The 22891-nt window shown below is 32.8% G+C and overlaps 1 protein-coding gene across 1 annotated transcript in view; it reads left to right on the forward strand.

Moving 5' to 3' along the window:
• Window positions 1-10377: 10377 nt before the first annotated feature.
• Window positions 10378-22891, forward strand: part of LOC140439803 (glucose dehydrogenase [FAD, quinone]-like) — a 38370-nt gene continuing 25856 nt past the window's right edge. Inside the window, exons 1-4 of the mRNA XM_072529947.1 lie at window positions 10378-10568; window positions 19408-19626; window positions 19679-19956; window positions 22478-22832. Of these exons, the coding sequence (XP_072386048.1) occupies window positions 10388-10568; window positions 19408-19626; window positions 19679-19956; window positions 22478-22832 (1033 nt within the window). The 5' untranslated portion in view covers window positions 10378-10387. The remainder of the gene's footprint in view (window positions 10569-19407; window positions 19627-19678; window positions 19957-22477; window positions 22833-22891) is intronic.

The following is a 22891-nucleotide window of genomic DNA, read 5'->3' on the forward strand; positions in this document are numbered from 1 at the left end:
CTCCCCACATTTTTAGAAAAAGTTAGAGATTCTGCCAGGTCTAGGAATATTTCCGAAGGCATCCTATTTCGTTTAGTCATTGAATTATTTGAAGGTAATGCTGCCATTTGGTATAGGAGTATTAGAGATAAAATTAATAGTTGGGATGAATTGGTAACCCTACTCAAATCTGCTTTTTTGCACTCAGATTATAATGATAATCTCTTAGATGAAATTAAAAGTAGGAAGCAAAAAGGGAATTAATCCATAACCATTTATTCAGCAGTGATGGAAAACCTGTTTAAACGTTTGGACACATACCCAAGTGAAGCCCAAAAGGTAAAGATAATGAGAAAAAATATTTTAGTGGATTACATTCCACTAATAGCCCTACAAGATTTTGCTACAGTAGAAATGTTAGTAGCTACTATTAAACGTTTGGAGCAGAATGTCCTGCCTTTTTTGCAAACTACTAAGGGTCTTGCTGGTATTTCACTTGATGATTCAGAAAAGCCCAAAGAACAGGTTCATGTGATGGATAATCAAAATAAGCAAGACAGAAGTAGAGTAAGTAACAGACATGACAGAGAAAATAATTCTTCTAGGAGACCCAATCCTAAATATAGGTACGCAAATGATAGACCCAGTCCACCAGAAAATACTGATGTAAGAAATCAGTCCTTTTCATCCCCACCCCCATTAATGCAATCTTTCTCACCCTCACCTCGAACGATGCAATCCACCTCCATTAAAGCAGTCTTCCCCTTATCAAGCTCCCAAAAACCCAAAAAAGATTATTTGTTTTAATTGCAATAGGCCAGGTCATATTTCCCGTGACTGGAGAAGTAAGCCAGTATCTTGTTCTCGTTGTGGTCATAAGGGTGTGTATATATCTTCTTGTCCCAAGTGTTGCACTTCAAATAGATCTAAGACTGACAGACCTTACAGGTCATCGTTGAATCCAATTGTTGATAAGAAAGATTTTGATAGTCGTCTTCACGTTAGTATTTCCATTTTCTCTAGAAACTTTGTAGTTCTTTTTTACAGTGGTTGCTCTACATCCGTTGTAGGTGCGCTGGAGTTGAATTTTTGGATTCCCAAGAAATTAAATATAATCTCACATCTTTTAAGCATGTCCACTTAGCAGATGGTTGGAATAAATCAGTTGTTGGTACCATTGATCTTCCAATAGAGGCTGATGGTGTTTGTCACATGGTGAAATTTTTTGTTGTACCTTTTGTCCCTTACAGTTTCATTTTGGGAAATGATTTCATGCATCAATTCTCATTGTTATGAGAATTAACGTTATGTTAAAAATAAAATAGGAACTACACAAAAGATTAGCTATTTAGAGGTTGATGTAGATAGAATAGATCCATGGTTCGATAATTTGAGATCAAAGATACTCCGATCCCCCCTTGATTTTTCACAGTGGAAAGTGGAGAATGATTTTGTTTATAAGTTTGCCCTTACCACCAATTCTTTTAAGACTAATGATGTAAAGTGCAAAATTCTTGTGCCCAAACCACAAAGGTTTAAAGTGATGCAATCTTGTCATGAGCCACCTACGTGTGCTCAGTTTGGATATAATAAAACTTTCTCCCGTATTCAGGAAAGATACTATTGGCCCAAGATGCATTGTGATGTGCTTAAGTTTGTCAGGTCATGTAAAGTTTGTGGTGCTCAGAAGACACCAAATTATGCTTCATTAGGTAAAATGGGTAAGCAGAGAGAGGCCAAGTTTCCTTGGCAGATAGTTGCTATAGATCTGATAGATCCCTTTGTTCGTTCAAAGAAAGGTTATACGTGGTTACTGGTAGTTTCTGATTGTTTTAGTAAATATACGTTAGTCCATCCTTCGAGGAAAGCCACAGCTAAAGATAATTGTTGAGTTTTTGGAAAATGATGTTTTCCTAATGTTTGGTGTTCCCCAATATGTGATTTGTGATAATGCCTCAAATCTGAACAATCCTCTCTTAATTGAGCTCTGTAATAGGTATAACGTTCAGAAAGTATGGTTTAGTCCAGTATATGCACCACAGTGTAATTTTTTAGATAGGAACAATAGAACCATTGGTGCAGCAATACGTATTTATGTGAAAAACCACGTAGATTGGGACAAAAATTTAGCAAAGATCAGACAAGCTATTAACACAGCAAAGCATTAAGTGACTGGATATACTCCAGCTTTCCTTAATTATGGCCATCATGTTCCTTTAAGTGGAAACTACTATGGTGTTGATCACAAGCAACCAACAGAATCAAGATATTGAGATAATTCCAGGTGACCGTAACATGTATGCTTCAGAAGTTAAAGGTTTAGATAAAGTTTATGAAAAGTTTAAGGCTTATCTCCGAAAAGGATATGAACGTAACGCTGGAAGTTACAACTTATGTAGAAGAGAAGTCTAATTTCAACTGAGTGATAGAGTTTGGAAAAGAAATAAGGTTTTGTCTTATGCTGTCAACAAGTTTATGTCCAAACTAGCACCAAAGTATATTGAAGCAACCTTTAAGGCAAAATTGTCACCAGTAGTTTATCGTTTGTCAGATTTAAAAGGTTTAAATTTTGGTAAGTGGCATGTTAAAGATTTAAAGCCTTTTGTGTCAGGTGAGGACAATATGTCATCCTCAAGTAATTAGTACATTCTATCCCATCACATTTTATTGTAAGTAGGTATATAGATTTAGGGTCTATATCCTAATTTTTTTGTGGAACCGTTGCCGAATTCTCTGTCTTGCTAGGCGTATAGTGCAGATTAGCAGACGCCTACCTGCAGACTGTAGAGCATTCTTTTGTTTTTGTGTACCGCATTTGGTTTAGGCAACGAGGTGACATGGCTATGCCTGTCCGACAAATCACTTGTGTTACTGATGTGAATATCAACAAGGTTTACTGCAGGGCATAAGGTTAGCTTCCCCTAAGGCATAGAAACTCATGTCACCTACAGTTCATTTTAGAGTCAAACATTTCAGTCTACTCGACTTTAAAGAGTCTGGCGATCGATGGCACGCTAGCCCATTCTTTGTAACTAATGTTGTTTTTATTGTTTAATCCCACGCTGGCCATTATCTAGAATACATTATTAGGAAGTCTCGACTCATTTAAGAGGTCATCAGTTGATTTTGTTTTTGTTGTTTTCTCTTTATCAAAAACTGGATAAAGTTATCCTAGTTTTCTCTTTTAAGAAGGGGCAATTGTAGCAATAATAATTTCCTTTAAAATGCAAAGTATAAAGATTTTCTAATAACTCCTGGACTATATACATAAATCTATTTGTCTTTATTTACATTCAAATCCCCCAAAGAAAAAATCGAGTTACGGAGTTAAAATAATCAATATAATACGTTTTATTTCTACGAATTTTGAAGAGTTTTTTTGATTCAAGGTAAAATCCCCTGTTTGTCAAGAAATTTTGTTGCGAGAACAGGTTAGATTTGAAAAGGGTGGCATAGGTAGCCGGCCGAGATACAAAAAGATCGGCCGAGGGTAATTGAAAGCAGGTTAAAAGACTTGGTCAAAGGGAACGGTCGTTATGTAGTTTTGCGAAAAACCGGTCAATTTGTCTAAAAATAAGTTATGTACACCCAAAGTAATGTGGCAACTCTGATAGGGGTAATCACTGTTTTGTTTGTTTGTAAGCCGTCCCTCATATGAGACATTTGTAATACGGCGAGTACAACAAATTTGAAGGATAACAACATGTTCCATTGTTGAGTTTTAAGAAGCCCAGTCTGAAGTCTGTATCCAGTGCCGTCCATTTCAACCTCACTTTATTTGTACGTGGTCGTCGTTCCAGACCATAGAAGCAGTCCTTTTGTTGGTGTGACAGAGAGTTTAACCCCAGTTCCACCCCAGAAAATTTATTAGAACCAGTTCCCGACCCCAGAAGTCTCAGTATAAAATGTTATGTGAAAATCCAGATAATTTTTTTGTGTTCAAATTTCAAAGTAAAGATGGACATATATTTTTTAATGTAAAATTTGCTTTCATTAAAATTTAAGAATTTGTAATGATTAAAATTATATGTCTTAGAGCGTGGTTAGCTGTCATTTTAATTGTTCTGCTTTAAAATTTATTGTTAACATATGACCGCTAGGTTTATTAGTTTTGATATTAATTTGTTTGGGTTTTTTAAATAAGGTTAACCTGTCTATGAATGGTTTCATTTTAAAGATATTTCTTTGTTCTTTGTTTGTAACAATTTTTCTTTGTATTTTTGTATTTTGCTACTATTGATATGATATTTTTGCATTGTCTATTTTGTAACTGTTTGTGGTGAGACACAATAAATGTTTAATTTTTTTTAAACCATTTTGTTTGCTTTTCTTAACTAACTCTCTAACCCCTTTTTTGAGTTTCATGTAAAAAAGATATATTTTTCATTTCCAATAATTATTTCAACAGTTACAACTAGTTGTGGTTATCGTTATAATTTGGCACCTCGAAGTGGCGTCCTTGTTAAATTACTAGAGGTGTTTCCTGTTTCCTTTCTGTGTTTTGTTTTATTTGTCTCAAGAGATTTATGACCCTTTGTTTCATATTTTTGTAGTTGCCCCAATCCAAACCCCTTGTCATCTTTTACCCCTTATAATCTTATCCTATGGTAGGCAAAATATATTTCGTTACAAAATAGCGCCCAACGTGACTAGCATTTTTTAGATTCTTGTCCCTTTTCCCGAAGCCACATATCTTTTTTCAATTATTCCCTAGTTTTCTGCCATATATATGAAACCCCGTCTTAGTTAGTTCCCCGGTATCTCAGAAACAGTTTGTTTATGTATTTGTATTAACATATCTATTATTGTATATCAACATTATGTATTTGACGTATATTGACATATGTATTGTTGTTTTTTTATTTCATGTACTGTAGAAATTTTTGTATATGAATTTCATGTGTATTGGTAAATGAAAGCAAATATTAGAAATTTAAATATGAATTTTAAATGATGTTTTGAGATTGAAATGAGTTTTAAAATTTATTAACAGTAACAATTAATACAGTTATTGTTGCATTTATTTTTAATTGATCTGAGATTCTTTATAGAATAATCGGTTTTTGTAATTTTGTTTGTTCGGTCATTTTGAGTAAATGTGTGTATTGTTAGAGTGACTTTTCTTTGAGCTAATGAGTATAGTTGAGTGTTGCCCTTTGTCCCAGTTGTGTAGTGGTGTATCCCCTTTTTTTTCTTGAACGAGTTCCCCTTTACCCTTTTTGTTTGTTCCCTAATTAGCCCATCTCTGATGGTGTTCATTATGACACGGGTTAGTAGGAGATTGTGAACGAGAAGTAGTCCCTTTTTGTTTCCTAATTAACCATCTTTGACGACGTATCAAATGCCACAGGTTAGTTGGAGCTTGTGTACAAGAAGTAGTCATTGTGAGTCGTAGAGAAGATTCGACTAAGTTTAGTCTCAGTAGTAGACTGTTTATTTGTTGTGTATCCTTTCTTGTATCTGAATGACCACAAGTGTAATATTTGTGATCAGGAGATGCTGTTTTAGTTTTGACTAGGAGCAGTCTGATTTAGTTTTCGGAACAAGAGTTGGTTTATTTTGGTGTTATTTAGTGTAGCTCACTAAAGGTCAAGTTTTCAATATTATTAGTGTTTTGTCTTCCCTTATATGTACAGTTTATGTTGTTTGTTAGTGTCCATGTTGTCCAATGCTGTTTTAAATTATTTTTCTAGACATTTTTAATTCATTTAATAAACATCTTCAGTTTACAATTGAAACTGAGACAGATTTTAGTATACCATTTTTACACACAAGGGTAATAAGAACAAATGTCAAATTTTTTGACATTGGATTGGTACCAAAAGCCGACAGCATTAGGCAGGTATATAAATTACTATTAAAATCATACTACCCGTCAAAAATATAATACCGTACTAGGTATGAAAAACAGTATAATGTCCATTATTGATGACAACTTTTTACAAAAAAGATATGGACATACTATACAAAATTTTTGATAAAAACGGATATCCTAAACAAAATTAAAAAAAAAACTGATTTACAGCAATAATTTCTATAATGGTCCCGTCCATGATTCTAACAACAAATCAATAAAATATAAAAAAAAAACTCCCCTTTAATCATGGTCTAACTCATTCTGTCATATCCATATTCAAAAATGTTCCTAATATTAGTATAGCTAAATATAATACCATGAACAGCAAACAACCATTTTCAAAACTCAAAAACCCAGTACCAACCTTATATAAAAGTAATGTTGTTTATGAAATACCGTGTCTAGGATGTCAAAATAGCTACATTTACCAAACATCACAATGGCTAAAACAACGCATCACACAACATAACCGTGATTGCCGCTTGAAAAAAAATACTTGCGCTGTAGTTGAGCACTATTTCTCGAGATGTATTACATTAACAAAAATAAAAACACTTTAAATTATAAAACGGACACTGGACAGTTAAGTAAGTAAGTATAGTAAGTAAGTATATTGTAATATTTTGAACAAAATCTATAAATATTCAAAATAGCCAACATTCACCTTAATAACAACTAACCTTAATAATTCATCAAAGAAATATCATTCTTCTTTTTTCTTTTATTGTTATTTTTATTTTTACATTTGAAGTAATTTAAATTTTTTTTATGGTATTGCTCTAACGAACGTGCTTAAGACAATTTAATCTTGATATTTAATATTTTAAATACTTCAATGTCAGTTTTTATTTGTGAAATCTTTTAATTTCTGTGAGTGTTTTTAAATGTATTTGTACGCCATTTTTTGTAATGTTCAAATTGTTTTACAGTTTACTCCTGATGAAGCTATCAAATAAATAGTATATAGTATAGGTATATATATACATACATACATATATATATATATATATATATATATATATATATATATATATATATAGGTATATATATATATATATATATATATATATATATATATATATATATATATATATGTATATATGTATATATATATATATATATATATATATATATATAGATGTGATTTCTGGGGCATCTGTCGTAGATGGTTAGAACTTATCTTTGACATCCTCTTCTTTTTCTTTGGTTGGGGCGTGTAAATTTATTATATTATATTATACTGCTTTTAAAAAACTTACCCCTTACTCTTAAAAAAGATATTCGTAGACTTATTGGTTTGAAGTCCATGATAAGATGTTTTGCTTTTTTGTTAACAATAAATGCGGTCAAAAATTCATGATTGATCTTCTGACAGCTGTAGTAAATATCACATTGTCTCTTGTGGATAATTCATTAGCCAGTACATCTTACTTCATGCACAGTACTAATTTGTGTAGGTCTATTAATTTTTTTAAGATTGCCAGATTCATAAAGTGTGCGTACATTCCATGTATATTTTTATCTCGTTGTCCTTATTTCGTTGAATTGGTAAGTTCCGTCCGGTTTCTTCAGCTGTGGACCTAGTAACATTTTTTTACGGGATAGTGTTGTTAGCCCTAAGCCTATTCCCATAACCTGAAGGGCTAGGGACTCTTCTGTTAGGGTTGTCATACCTTAGTTTGTTTTGATTTGCAGGTGGTATTTTATTTTTCACCTACCCGCCGGTCCTAGGGTCGGTTAGGGCATTTGCCATTCCACCACCTGGGGACGCGTAAGATTGGAGGCAGATAACTCTTCACGGAGTTTTTTACTTTTGCTATTATAGAGTTATTATCAAATTGTCAGAGTTAAATTAAATTAGTAGGTTTAAAGTTTCGCTTAACTCGAGTTAAGTCCCGATCTAGTAAAGATTGATTTTTTTTATTTTTGCATTGAATTTTTAAGTAACAGCATATCTCTCTTTACTGATTACTCATGTTGTATATTGTATATTGGAGGATTATTTATTGATTTGTTGTTTTTTATGTATTCCACCATTTCTTGAAGGTAATGTTTTTATATTTTTTGTATTCAACCAATTCTTAAATTACAGTGTTTATTTTTTTTATGTGCCTACGTAAATTTTACATATCTGTTGAAATAATTTTTTTTTGTTTTTAATAAAGTATTTTTTTATGCTACCACCAACAAGTTCCCTGAATAAATATTCAATTTACATAAACCATTCGATAGCTATAGTTCGACCAAAAAGAAAGATAAGGCGGTAGAAAGATAGGCAGTCTTGGATAAGTGTGTGGACTATTTCCATCGAATATATTCATTATTTCTTTATAGAATAGGTGACAGCATTTATTGAATAATAGTGACTTCCATATCCTTTACATTTTCGGTTTTCAGAACATTTGTTGCTTTTTATCTTTATTCTATATCGAAGGTTTCTTAACTTTCTCCTTTTATTTCTAAAAAGTTAATTGGCGCCTTATATCTATCTGTTTGTCTATTGAAATATCTATCCTATCTTATCTTATCTTATTTTTGGTAATTTTTTCTGTTTTGTTCTATTTATGAAACTAGTTTATAAATATCAAAAACCAAAAAAATAGTTTTTTGAATTGCTGGAGATACACTCCTAAACAGGGAAAAATGGAATTGACTAAAATAAAAAGGAGTTGACTGAACTAATTGTTATAATGAGAGAAAGCGGCGTCGTCAGAATCATCATCATTATCATTGGTGCTACGGCCCAAGTGCAGCCTTGATAACAGCTAATTACATTGATATTTTTGACATCCTCATCTACATCATCCCACCTTCTTAACCTTCGCGTATCTCTTTGTATAGTTTTCTCAGACTGCGCCAATAAATTATGTCGTGGAAAGTAGCTTTCAATTACTTTGGTTAGATGTCCTGCTCACCTCAGGTATCTAATTTCTAAAATCTAAAATTTTCCTGAGGGTGTTTCTACCGAATATTAATAGATTATTTTCATCTGTGTTAAAAGCACTCATGTCTTACAACCGTACATTAGAACTCGAACTATTAAGGTTCTATATATTACGATCTTTGTCTTCCTTGTTTGGAATTGGCTTTTAAAGTGCTTTATTAGTCCGTAGTAACTTATATTTGCGAGCGTTATTCTATGGTTTATCTTTTCCGATATTATGTTCTTGATGTTGACCATGATCCCAGATAAGAAAATTGTTGAATAACTATACTCAAAGATCTTAAAGTTATGCCCTATGTTTTTAACTATATGACCTGTCCCTGATGTCGTGAGCTTAGCTTTATTTTCGTTGATGACCAGAACCATCTCTCCTGTCGCGTTGGAAAGTGTAAAGAATGTTTAGCGAAGTTTTGCACGAAATTTAAAATGGTATTTTTTTAAACAAGTACCGGCTAAACAACATTAGATTATGCAGATAATACCATAGTATTTACGGACAACCTAGAAATCTTGCAAGTCCTTATGAACAAAATCACGTATTACAGTCAACAATACGGACGCAATAGAAACGTAAAGAGGACAATCCCTCATTAAAATTAGCAAGAAAAAGATAACATAAGGTCATCTCTACGTCAACCAAACCTCAGTAGAAAGAGTGACGAACGACAACTATTTCGGTACCATATTGAATGAAGAATAGACCTTAAACCAGATAGGAGCCTTCTTCAAGGGCTGCAACCTTTCTCTTGGTATACAAATAATAATTCCGTGATGCTACGTCTTCTCTGTCCATTTTTTATGGTGTTGAATCGTGGACTTTGAACGAAGATATGTGTAGAACATTCGAAGCATTTAAAATGTAGCAAGATCGAAGAAGACTTAGATCCCATGGACTGACCGAGTCACAAATAAGGTCTTTAGAAGAATGGAAAAAAACCGAGAGGTATTCACTACCATCAAACCTCGAAATCTACAATATTTCGGACATATTATGCGACATGAATCTAGATATACCCTCCTACAAGGAGAGTATAAATATTTGGAAAGCGAGGTCCAAAAAAAGAAAGATCCTGGTTAAAGAACTTTGGAACCCGGTTTAACACATAATATGTGCAGCTTTGCCACGCTGCTGCAGACAATATGATGCTCGCCAATATTCGCCACGGCTAGGCACATCAAGAAATAATGCGACAAGGTCCACGTCATCTGCATACGCTAATATTTGGGTAGATTTATTAAAAATTGTAGCTCGGTTGTTCGGTCGTCAAAGTCGTGAGAATGGCTTAGGGTAATTTGCTAGTAGAGCATGAGCGTGAGCCATCTCCAAATAAGGTAAAGCTATGACCCAAGTACCAAGGGGCTTATGTTTGAAGGTCAAATTGGTACTTTTAAGAGTTTTTAAAAGTTCTATATCATTAACTATATTATAATAATTCCTTCAATTATCTAACTGCTAACAGAAAGAAATATGTTCCCCTTATCTTCTTTAAAGTGTATAGTTAGTTATCCCTGTATATGATTATATACTAATTATCTGATAACTGATGCAAATTTTGGGGGTATATAAACATGAATGAATTTCGCTAAATGTGTTATTTTGGGTAAATATGTTCCAAAGTGCAATTTTGTTCTGTGTATTGGTTTCAGTAAATTCAGTGGAATATTATACTAAACAGGATGTTGACGCTTACGAGAAACTATTAAACGATGCATTTGAAGCCAGCAAAACTTATCAAACGGCAACTAGTGCACTTGAATATAAAGCTTTGAAATCTGGACCTCCACAAGGTACGTGGTTATATTGTTTATTTAAAAAAGATTTTTTAGTTATTTTTTAAAGATTGTATTATTCAATTTTGTTCTGAAGCTATTTTCTTGTGGCATTTTAAAGTAATTACTATTTAAATGGGAATAAGCCACAATTAAAGGTTTAAGTAAGTTTATTAACGTTTCAATTTCCACTTCGGAAATCATTCTCAAAATACAAACAATTTTTTTTTATTTTAATTAAAAATTTATAATTTTTTAATTAAAATTTGTTTAATTTACTAATATTTGTACTTTGAGAATGATTTCCGAAGTGGAAATTAAAATGTCAATAAACTTACTTTAACCTTTAATTGTGGCTTATTCCCATTTAAATAGTATTATTCAATGTTGCTATTCTAATAAATTTCGTATTCCTATAATTTTCAGTTGAATTCAATTTAATCTTCATCTTCCTTAGCTTTTCCCTTTTTAGTGGTCGATGTTCCATACTCTTCTTCGTCACTTATTTCTGTTCATCGTGTCTTCTGCACCCAAATCTTTCTCGCTCATGTCCACTGCCACATAGTCGTTTCATATACTTTTCGGCCTTTCTCTACCTTTCATTAGTTAAACTTCTAACAGCTATATCCTAAGTCCCAAATAGTTTTATTTCTACACCTGAAGTGACTATTGCAATCTTTGTCCAAACCATTGAATTTAATTTAATATTCATATTATATTTATAGCTTATCTAGACCGCGTTTTAAATTAGTCAAATGCTTGTCTAACATCCAAAAAGAGACATACATTTCCGTGTTATAATTGTCTTCTAAATAAATTGACTTATATGTAGATAGCTTATTTCTATTGTTTCTTATCTTTAAATTATTAGTCATCATCATTAACCTGTATGCGTTTACTGCTGGACATAGGTTTCCCTCAGCTCTTTCCATCTGTCTCTGTCTTGTGCGGCTTGCATCTAGTTATTGCTAACACACTTCAGGTCGTCAGCCATCTAGTCCGTCGTCTCCACTCTAAAATACGTTTTTGTCTATCGGTTATCTGATAATCTAGCGACGTGTCCTGCCCAATTTCATTTTACCGACGCGATTTTTTCGATAGCGTCTGTTGTTTTTGTTCTACGGTGTATTTTTTTGTTTGGGATTCGGTATCTCAGAGAGACACTAAACATCTGGCGCTCCATAACCATCTGAGTCACGCAAATCTTATTAACTACCTTTTTTGTAAGTGTTAATGTTTCTGCTTCATAAGTGAGTACAGGTAACACACATTGGTCAAAGATTTTCCGTTTGAGACATATGGGTAGATCCGATTTAAATACATAGTTTAATTTACCAAACGCTGTCCAGGCTAATCCTATGCAACGTGGGAGCTCACATGTCTGGTTATCTTTGTCCAGCCTAGGTACTTATAGGATGTAGTATGCACAATACCCCTTCCATCAACAACAATATTTCAATTTAGCACCAGATTAATCATTATTTGCGTCTTCTTCTTATTATTCTTTAGTACGACCTCCAAGGAAGCGTGATATAATTTTCAAACATTATTATTGCATCATCCATACGATCGGCTATAAGGATGATGTCATCTGCAAATGTCAAATGACAGCTTCTCTCCATTTATGTTGATACCATGCTCGTTTAGATGTGCTTTCTTACAAGTATGTTCTAAAAGTGTCGTGAATAGCTTTGGAGAGACTGTGTCTCCTTGCCGTACTCCTCGCTGTATACAGAATTTATTTGTTTCTTGTTCAGATAGTCTTACGCTAGCTGTGGTATTTTGGTAGATATATTTGATTATGTTAGTGTAGCGATGGTCTATTCGGCATTCTGTCGATGCTTTTAACATTTTCTGGCTCTTTCACTAGTAAGTGGTCGTTAGTGCTATATATCGATCTAAATCCAGCTTGTTCTTTAGGCTGATAGAAGTCTAATTTAGCGTCAAGTCTTTTTTTTGATAATTTTTGTAAAAAGTTTATATATGTGTGAAAGCAAACTGATAGGACGGTAGTTTTTTAAATCTGTTGTGTAAGAAAGTAAGAAAAAAATAAATCCTTGCTTGTGTAAGAAAGTAATGACTGCGTTATTCCATTGAAAAGGAATTTTTCGTTGGTGGATACATTCGGTGAAAAGATTGGCCAAAGCCTGGATAATTTTATTTGATCGCTTCGGTCACTACTTCGTCATTGCCAGGAGATTTGTTATTTTTCATTTCTAAAAGTGCCCTTTTGATTTCGTATGGAGTTATTTCTGGCATTAATTCTGATCCCTGGTTTGTGATTTTGGACAGGGGCTGATTTTGCCTTTCGTCGGTGCTCTCATACATTTTGCGATAAAAGGATTCAACAACCTCAAGAATTTTGGTTCTATCAGTAGTATTTTTTCCATCTTTGTTTTTTATTTTGTACATATTTTTGTTTCTTTTCAATTACTTCCTTTAATTATCTATATCTAGTTAGTCAGTTTAGTAGTAAGTAAATAGTAAGAAAAGTAAGTAAAGTTAGAAAGTAAGTTTACTGGTAAATACTGCTGCTTCACCCTAAAAGTAGAGCCTCGGTCTACAAAAAGTTTGTCTCACTTTTCCAATTTTCCAAAAATATTATCAGCAATAACTGTAAGTAAATATAAAATTAAATAGCTCAAATCGAAAAAAAAAAACAACCTTGCATAACATACTGAAAGAGGGATAAGTCAAGAACTGATTAAAAAGTTGAAATATCTGTTCTTTGTTTAAGTGTAAAATGCTCGAATGACATTGGCGATCATAACGTCCCATTTTACTTTGTCTGCAACTGCTCTAAAAAGTTCTATTTTGTTTTCCATTTCACTACTTTAAATTTTTTAATCAGGACGTGAGTCTCCCCCAGTCCTCTTTTTCCCTTCACCCATCCTTGCATAACCCCCAATGTTTTTTTAGTAGCTTTTTACTTTAACCAAGAATATCTCATTTTTCTTTCCTTCATAGTGTTGTGGATTTGTTACCCGTTGTGTCCATGATATTTTTCACATTCGTCGATAACACTGCATCTCAAAGCTAGCAAGTTTTTTGTATTCAGAGCCATTTTATACCTCTGCAGTACTATGTAGTGCAATTAACTAAAATCTGCAGCACTTCTTTGCTTTCCGTAAGCAGTATCGTATCGTCTGCATATCTGAAATTATTTACTCGTATTCTTTTAAGTAATATGCCCTTATTTACGTCTTCTAGTACCTCTTTAAATATTTCTTGTAAGTACATATTAAAAACAAAAGGAGACAGTACACATACTTGCCGTACTTATCGTCTTACAGGTATATCCTTGGATTTTTGTTAGTTCACTCGTATTAAGGCTTTATGGTATTGGTATAAATTGGTTATCATTCTCATATTATCGTCATCCATTTCTGTATTCTGTAATATGTTTGGAAGCCTTCTGTATTGTATTTTCTCCATAGACATATAATACAAGATAGACTGACTGCTGCAATACAGTCACGTTCGTCCAGTACGACAGAGAAAACTGATCCAAAGCAGTCCCTGCATCTCTGTCTAATGGGCCGATTTTATTCACCACCTGACCTTCTCATTGGTCATTCAGATCTACAGAACAAATGGAAGTGGCAAAGGCGGCGTGAGGCAAATTTGCATTCTCTCCCATGTTTGTTTAATATTTATGTAGAAAATGGCAGTCCCATCTAATATTCTAAGACACACTGACGATGCAGCCATAATCGCGAAAAATGTTATTGTAAAAGATAATAAATATCTTAAATACAGTGGTAAAGGATTTTATATCAACATCGCAAAGATCAAATTAATGATAATCATTAGCTCCAGATCCAGCTCCAGACAGATGTAGAAGTGAAAATAAGATAGCAACGTCTAAAACTGCCTTCGGTAAATTTAATAAATATCTGCTCTGACTTAAAACAGGAAAACATATAAGGAGTTTTTTATCTTAAGTATATTTTCTTTTACATCATATGCTACAGTTGGAGTCATAAAGAAAGTATTTGAGCTAGCAACTGTCTTAGCGTAGTAATTCGTGTTTTTTTGTAAGACATCTACACCTTCTGCGAAGAATATTTTTTTGCAGAATTCTTTAAAATATTGTTATCTGCATAAGTAGTTGAAAATGTAATTTTTATTACAATCAATTGTGGCTTAATTTAATATAAATATAATATTTTAATTAAATAAACTAAAACTGGTATTACTCCTAATGCTAATCTTAAAAATAATTTTAAAAAAATGTCAATGTTATGAAAATTAAAATCTAATTTTTATATTGAAATGTCTATAAGACATTGGTTAAATAATTGAGAGAACTGCTATTACTCCTGTTGGGCATTTTCATGACAAGATCGACAAAAGGCTATAATGTGTTCTAAACACATGTATTTATTGCATATGAAACAAGCCTATTTTAGTTTCGGCTCTTTTCTAGTCACAATAACTGCATCTTCCAGGTATAATATTCCTCAATGGAGCAGGTTGAACGGCGTCTTCAGTACCGCATATATGTCTTGATCGAATATGAAGATTTGTTGGTATGTTTAAGTGCTTGTAAATGAGGGTGCAACAATGCATTTGACAGTTCTCTTAACTATTGCCTTCTCAATATATTTTCATGTGAATTGACGAAACAGTATATTACTTGTGAATGAATACCTGCTACATTTCAAATAGTATAAAAAATAATCATTGGCCATGTTTAAGTATTTCTTAAGCACTTGTAACTAGCACAAAGTGTATCCACAACATTAACACAACATTTGGTACTTTTATATTCTGAGACAATTACTGATTTATATTTTTCATCAGAACTTATATCTATATCGTCTTGGTTGTGCAGTATTGTGCACATTAGAAACCAAGAGTACATTTTTCTTCTTTCCTGACAGGCATGACACCAGAGTACATTTAGGTCAAAGGGCGAACATACTACTATCAACTGGTCATGCTGTAGGTCTTATAAACTCTGTTGGTAATTTATGTTTCTTCGTTCTGATTGTTCCTATTACAGTCAAGCTGTTAGGTTTCTGAACCAAAGGGATTAACGTTAATCAATTATTATTCTTCAAATGACGATTATATGTTCAAATATTATCAGTAAGACAGCATCGTTGGCACTTGTTGAAATCTTGAATGCTCCTTCTGGCTGCTGACATATATTGGATCTGTATAATGTAAAGATGCATCAGATAAAGCATATATTTTTATTTTGTATTTATTTGATTTTATTTGTATATATTGACGAAAGCCATATTTTCCTCTAAATCTTGGTAGCATTTCGTCAATAGTTACATATTCAGAATGACTTTTGGGAATTGATAAGTATTTTCTCCTGTGTTACTCCATTTTTCCCTTCTTCTTCTTCTTTGTCCTTCTTCTATATAGGCTTTACAGCCTGTTTCTTCTTCAATATTGCCTCCTAAATTGTTTAAATTATCGTATTATTTTTTTCTTGGTCTGCCAATACTTCTTCGTCCATTTGGTGACTTATCTCGTGCTATTCGTATTATCCTATCCTCCTCCATTCTACTAATGTGTTCGTTCTACTACTGTTTCCGTATTCTCACCCATCCATTTATGTCTTCTATATTGCATGCTTTTCTTATGTTTTCGCTTCTCTCCCTATCCAACAGACTTTTCCCTGATATTAGTCGGAGTATTTTCATCTCTGTTGTTTCTAGTAGTCGTCTCGTTTTAGATGTGTCAGGTCTTGTCTCCGCCGTGTATGTTAATATAGGTCTAATTGCTGCTTTATAGATTCTTGTTTTTGTGTCTTGTCTTAGTTATATCTATTCTTGATATTGTAACTAGTTATATATATCCCCAGATATCTAAACCTTGCTTCCTGCTTTATTATTTTCCCATCAATTTTGATTTTACATCGTAGTGGGTATTTAGATGTTCATACATTAGATTTTTTCTGCTGATATTATCATATTGTATTCCTGGGCTGTTGTATTGAAGATTTTTGTTAATCTTTTGAGCTCTTCTTCTGTCTAGGCGATTAATGCGGCGTCGTCTGCATAACATAATATCTGGATTTCTTTGTTCTCCATTCTGTAACCATGAGCTTGACGTACCGCTTGTATTATTTCGTCCATTATTATATTAAAGAGAAGTGGGCTTAACGAGTCACTTTGTCTGACTTCGCTTCGTACTGGTGTTTTAGTTTTCCATTTATCTTTGCCTATATTCGATTATGGAAGTAAATGTTTTCTATGGTGTATATAATATATTATATTGCTATGTGTTTCTTTTATACAGTAGGTGAAAGACGTCTTCGACTTGGATGCAATCCAAAGCCTTTATCAGGTTTATAAAATATAGATATGCTGATTTTTTGTACTCGATGGGCTTTTCTGCGGTATGCCCTAGTACAGATACGGCGTCTACGCAGGATCTTGCGGATCTGAATCCTTGTTCATCTGATAAAGTTGTTAGGTTATTGATTTTGTTGATTAGGACTTTTGTGGTAAGCTTAAGTGCGGTGTAGATTTATACCTCTATAATTGTTGGGGTCTTCTTTATTTCCTTTCTTGAATATTGGTACCAATATTGGTATCATTATGCTGTTACTACATGCGTGTGGTATCTTGCAGTGCAATATTAGCTTTTGTATAAGTTTTGTCATCTCTAGGGTTATACTTTCTTCTCCGTGTTTAAGAAGCCCGTTGGTTATTCCATCTGGCCCTGGTGATTTTCTATTTTTTAGTGAATTTATGGCTATTTCTACTTTCTGAAAACTGATTTCTATTTCGTGTCTTAATTCAGGTACGTTGTTGTGTTAATTATTATTTTCCTTTCCTTTAAACAGTTTCGTCAGGTATCTTTCTCATTCGTTTGCTGGTATGTTATTATATTCCTTCAACTCTGCCATTTCTTTCCGTTGGTATTTTATGAATCGCCATTTTTGTTTTTGTGTACCGTATAAATCGCTTTTTATCTTTTTTGTAAACTGTTCCCAGTGTTCGTTTTTTGTTCTTCTTACCAACTGCTTTGTTTTATTTCATATTTTTTATAGGTGCCTCGTGATTCTGGAGTATTTGATGTTTTGTATTTCGTGTAGGCCTCTCGTTTCCCTTTACGTTTCTCTTTTATTTCTTTTCTGAACCATGGTGTATTGTTGTTTCTTTTATTCAGTATGACTTTGCGTTTTCCTATAACTTGTGATGAAGCTTCTTCAATGTTGTTTTTAATTTTCGCACAGCTCGCGTTTATATCTTCGATGTCGTCTATTTGTTTCAGCTATGTCTTCTGTGCTAGCCTCCTTTGGTACATTTCTCTTGTAGAGTTGTTCCACAGTAATTCTACATTAAATTTTTCCTCTGCGATATCCTGTAGAAAATGTTTTGGTATTATTTTCAGTTTTATTTTGGCTAGTACTAGTTGGTATTCACTCCCTGCGTCTGCTGAGTTTACGAGTCGGCATGAACGCGACTTCTGAGCTACTCAATCCATCCAGTCCTCGTGCTTATAATCCAGAACAGAGTTCCATTTTTTTCCAATGTACGATAATAATATCTTTGGAATATCGTCTTCACCGGAATATCGATTATTCAGCATCGGACTCGTTATAGGCAGCTTCGTCACTATCCGTCATAGCCTCCTTTATTAATTTTTTAACCTCTCCTGCTGTTTTTCGTAATAACTCACGTCTGTAATAAATTACAAATAAATATATCTGTATCTATAGGTAAAAACAACTGTTTTCAAATGTTTTACAGACTGTTTAACTTTTTAACTGTTTCGATTCTTTGTAAAGAGGATAAAGCCGACATGGCATTTAGCCATTTACTCAACACAGTGTCAACACAGTCACACAATCAATAGTCTAAATCATAAAAAAATGTTTTTTGTATGCATTGGTAGATTTCAAAGGTTTAGATAAATATTCCTTACATCTATTATAATTATCAGTAATAATGGACACTTTCAAGTTACAGGACCAATAAAAAATAACTTTATCTATTTAGACTATTTGAATTATATAGATATTTAAACCTCTATAACAGTAAACATAAATAATGAAAATTTAAGAAAGTTAATACAAATAGCTTTGTCTACATACCTAGCTTTATAACGGATCTTAAAATAAATAAGAAATAATCCAACTGGCTGCTGTTGGACCGAATATATAATAGACGAATTCTAGGGAAAAATTTCGCAATAAAAAGAGGTTAAAATCTCTAGTAAGGTTTTAGTAATTATGGTGATTGTAATAAGTATTGTTTTGAGTTCGTCAATATGCAAAAATAAACATAAAAGTAAAGCTACTATAGCAAACCAAACTAAATCGCTGGTGTACAGGAGACATAAGAAAAATTTAGAAGATATGTGCAACTTTTACTATCTGCCACTGATATATGCTGCAATATATGGCTCCAAGATGGTACTAAGGTTTACTTGATTTTAAGAGTGATGAAAATGCCTATAACTAACAGCAATAATCAAGTAAAGCTCAATTAAAATTTATAAGAAGCCTAAAAGCCATAGGATCTGTAACCATTGACTAAGTTTAAAAATAAAGTAACGACTATATATTATTTTTTACAAACGTCTTTGTATCGAAATAAATACAATTTTGAAAAAAACCTTTTATTTTAATTTCATCACGGGAGCTAAATATGGTTAAGCAGTAGGAATTATTTCTTAACGCACGGTTTAATATCCTTCTTCATAACTTTAAATGCTGAATCCAAATGCATGCAAATGCAAATCTTTTATGCATCTGCATATATTGCAATTTTTTCTGCACTAACCTTGGGACGGGCAGACGGACCGCCTCTAACAAATCACTCGATTTTTTATTTTTTTATTCCAATCAGATGTAAAATCTTGTATAATCTAATTATTTTTTAAGATGCTGGTTCTTACGACTTCATTGTAGTTGGATCAGGATCGACTGGATCCTTGTTAGCTAGTCGTCTCTCCGAAATTTCAGACTGGAAAGTTTTAGTGCTGGAAGCAGGAAATTTTGGCAATAATATAACGGACGTGACGGCAATGAGTTACAAGGCTATGATTATGAGCGACTTCAATTGGGGCTATTACAGTGTACCACAGAATAATAGTTGTTTAGGTAAATATTTAAATTCAGTTGTTAGAACCAATATTAGATTTTAAGTTTTTAGGGTTTCAAGAAAACAGGTGTCCCCATATTAGAGGAAAAGGAGTCGGTGGTACATCTCTTTTAAATGCACTAATTTACGTTAGAGGAAACAAATTAGATTTTGACACTTGGTGTTCAATGGGTAACAAAGGATGGTGTTATAATGAGACGTTGCCATATTTTTTAAAGACTGAACATCTTCATTGGACAGATCCAAATGCTCCGATTGATCTTGCTTATCACAATTTAACAGGATTATTGTGGGTAGAGCAACCTATGCCTAGAACGCAGCATACTAAGGTTTGAAATATTTTTTTTAATGTAATGATTGGTATACATTTAAACATAAGAAGTTCCAGTAAAATTTTAAATTTAACTTAATAAACAAAAAAAAAGTTCAGTGTAGTACAAATGATTGTTATACCGAAGAAGGCAGTATATAATGTATATGTACACCTTGGCTCTTAATGTAGTAATGCAGTCGAGTCCGCTTATTGGAATAGCTTTAGTGCCAAGCAAGAATATTTATATAACCAGGATATTCTAGTAACCATTGGTTGTGTTGCTAGAAGAAATAAGTCTACCAAATATACGTGTATGTATATTAGGGTAAGCCGAGAAAACACTTTTTTATTTCGAAGTTGGAATAGCGCGGAAATTATATAGACAAACAAGAAGAAAAACAAATTATCAAAATCGGTTAACATCTGCCGATCGCGCATAGGCCCTAAATTTTGACAAAATATGAAAAAACGTCATTTTTGTGATTATTTTTTTAAACTTTGAATTAGTTGTTTTAAAAATGTAATGGTTTGTAACGTCTTCAAATGGTCTCCACATCTTCGTAAAAAGTTGATTGAATTTTGACAATGTGCCAATTTGGGCAATGGCAATTCCGTAAAGAATTTCCAATCTTCGAAAATTTTGAATAACTCTGGGTCCATAACAGTTTCTTAATATTGTTTTGAAGCTATTTCTTATTGCACTTTCAAGTAATTACTATTTTAATGGTAATAAGCCACAATTAAAGGTTAAAATAAGTTTATTGACGTTTCAATAAATTTATTAATGTTTGTATTTTGAAAAGATTTCCGAAGTGGGAACTGAAACGTCAATAAAATTATTTTAACCGTTAATTGTGGCTAATTACCATTAAAATATTAAAATACGAGTAGTAATTGTCTTCAAATAGCGCCTACAAACATTGTGTTTTCATTTTGGTTTAGATCAGTTTATATCTTCCGATCCCGCATGAACCCCAAAAATTTGTAAACATATTTAAAATTTCACATTTTTACGCATTTTTTGGCATTTGATAAATAATAAGTATTTAAATGTATTTTTTCCACACGAATTAATAAGTAAAATAATGTTACTCCAAATTCTGGAAGTTCTGAAGATGTTGTCAAGTCTATAATTTCTTACTTGCCTGAGCGTAGTATTTATCTTGAAAATCTAATTGTCATACGATCTGATGGTACTGCTGTCAATACAGGTTGGAGATATAATCTGATTTTCCAAGTTGAACTTTACTTAAGGAAACCTCTACAATGGGCAATTTGTCTCCTTCATTTCAACGAGTTGCCATTCCTTCACATATTTTAACATCAATACTTCCACAGGGCAAATAGGTGAAAAGTTAGTCTGCTGCCAAAAACCAAGTAATTAACCTCCAGAAAATTGATTGTCAGATCCCACAAATAGATAGAAACGTAATTAGCAAAGATCAGCAATACCTATTTGATATTTCAAAGGCAATTTGAGGTGGTTGATAAAAGCAAATAGAACTCTCAGATTGTACATAAGTGAAAAAAACCCCTCATCTGAACTTAAAGAATAAGTTTTATTTATATTAATATCATACATGCCAATGTGGTTTAGTGTTCAAACAAGTCAAAACTTTACAGACGACCCTAAACTTTTTTATTAAGCCATACAATCTACCAGAGTATTTGCCAAACATTTGCTTGATGTTATCGACCTTGTGATCGAATCGAATGGTTTTTTCGCCTACCCGGAACGAGTGTCACCAGAAATCAACTTAAATGCACAAAAATACTATGAAATCATTAACTGGATGATTTTAAAGTCTTTAAATACTCTTGTATTTAAAGACTTTACGTCTTAAGTACCAATTCAAAGTGTTTCTCGCTTTCCATAAATTTGTTGTCCATTTTCTGGCGTTGGTCGTCGTCGTTGAATTTCCGTTCAGAGTAATAATTCGAGCTCGATGGGTTTAAACTCTTTTAGTAGATTGCTAACTTAGCTGTAGATCCCCTTTTCTTTAAAGGCGGGCTTGGAACAGGAACCGTCTGTTAAGCTATTCGGTCCACCAAACAAAAACTTCAAGCGAAGTTGATGAATGTCATGCGGTGCAGAAAACGCGAGTGTGTAATTTTGTGAGGCTGATCATTTAAAAATTAATTGTAGTATAGTTTAAAATTGTCACTTCGAAAATAGTAAAAAGGGATTGTTTGATCTAGCCTTTCTACAAAGCGACCTGAAAGATCTTTTGTGTATACCATATATTTATATACATTATGTGTCTTCCTGATAACTTTTACCACCTTCTGTTGAGACTTATAGATTTTAGACTTTGAACTTTTTTCAGTACTTACTAAGCTTCATCGTAGGTTTTCTTACTATTTTTTGTTAGTTTTCCTTCATCTTCAGACATAAGTCTATTTATACAGTTCTATAGTTTCTAATTGACTGGGGATGCTTTGTTTATTGATTCTTGTTCCATGCTTTTTAATAATTATACGTAATCAACGAATTATTATCTTTAAAATAAAAAATGTATTTATTTATGGATTTTTAGATATTCTTAGAAGCAAATGAACAAATGGGCTATAAACTCCGTGATGTAAACGGCGCATATCAAATTGGTGTTATGCCTTTCCAGATAAATACTAGAATTGGCAGGAGACAGGACAGTGGTACTGCGTTTATAAAACCATTTTTAAACCGAAAAAATCTAAAAGTATTGACCAAAGCTTTGGCTACAAAGATTATTATCAAAAATAAAATAGCAACGGGAGTTCAATATTTGCAAAATGGTATATTGTATGAGGCAAGAGCTAAAAAGGAAGTTATTGTAAGTGCTGGGACAATTAATAGTCCACAATTATTGATGTTGTCAGGAATAGGACCAAAAATGCATTTACGGAAGTTCAGTAAGTAAATTATCTTAATATACACTGTATAAGTATTAAATGTATTAATAAATTGCTAA

Source organism: Diabrotica undecimpunctata, chromosome 4 (assembly GCF_040954645.1).
Source record: "Diabrotica undecimpunctata isolate CICGRU chromosome 4, icDiaUnde3, whole genome shotgun sequence".
NCBI lineage: Eukaryota > Metazoa > Arthropoda > Insecta > Coleoptera > Chrysomelidae > Diabrotica > Diabrotica undecimpunctata.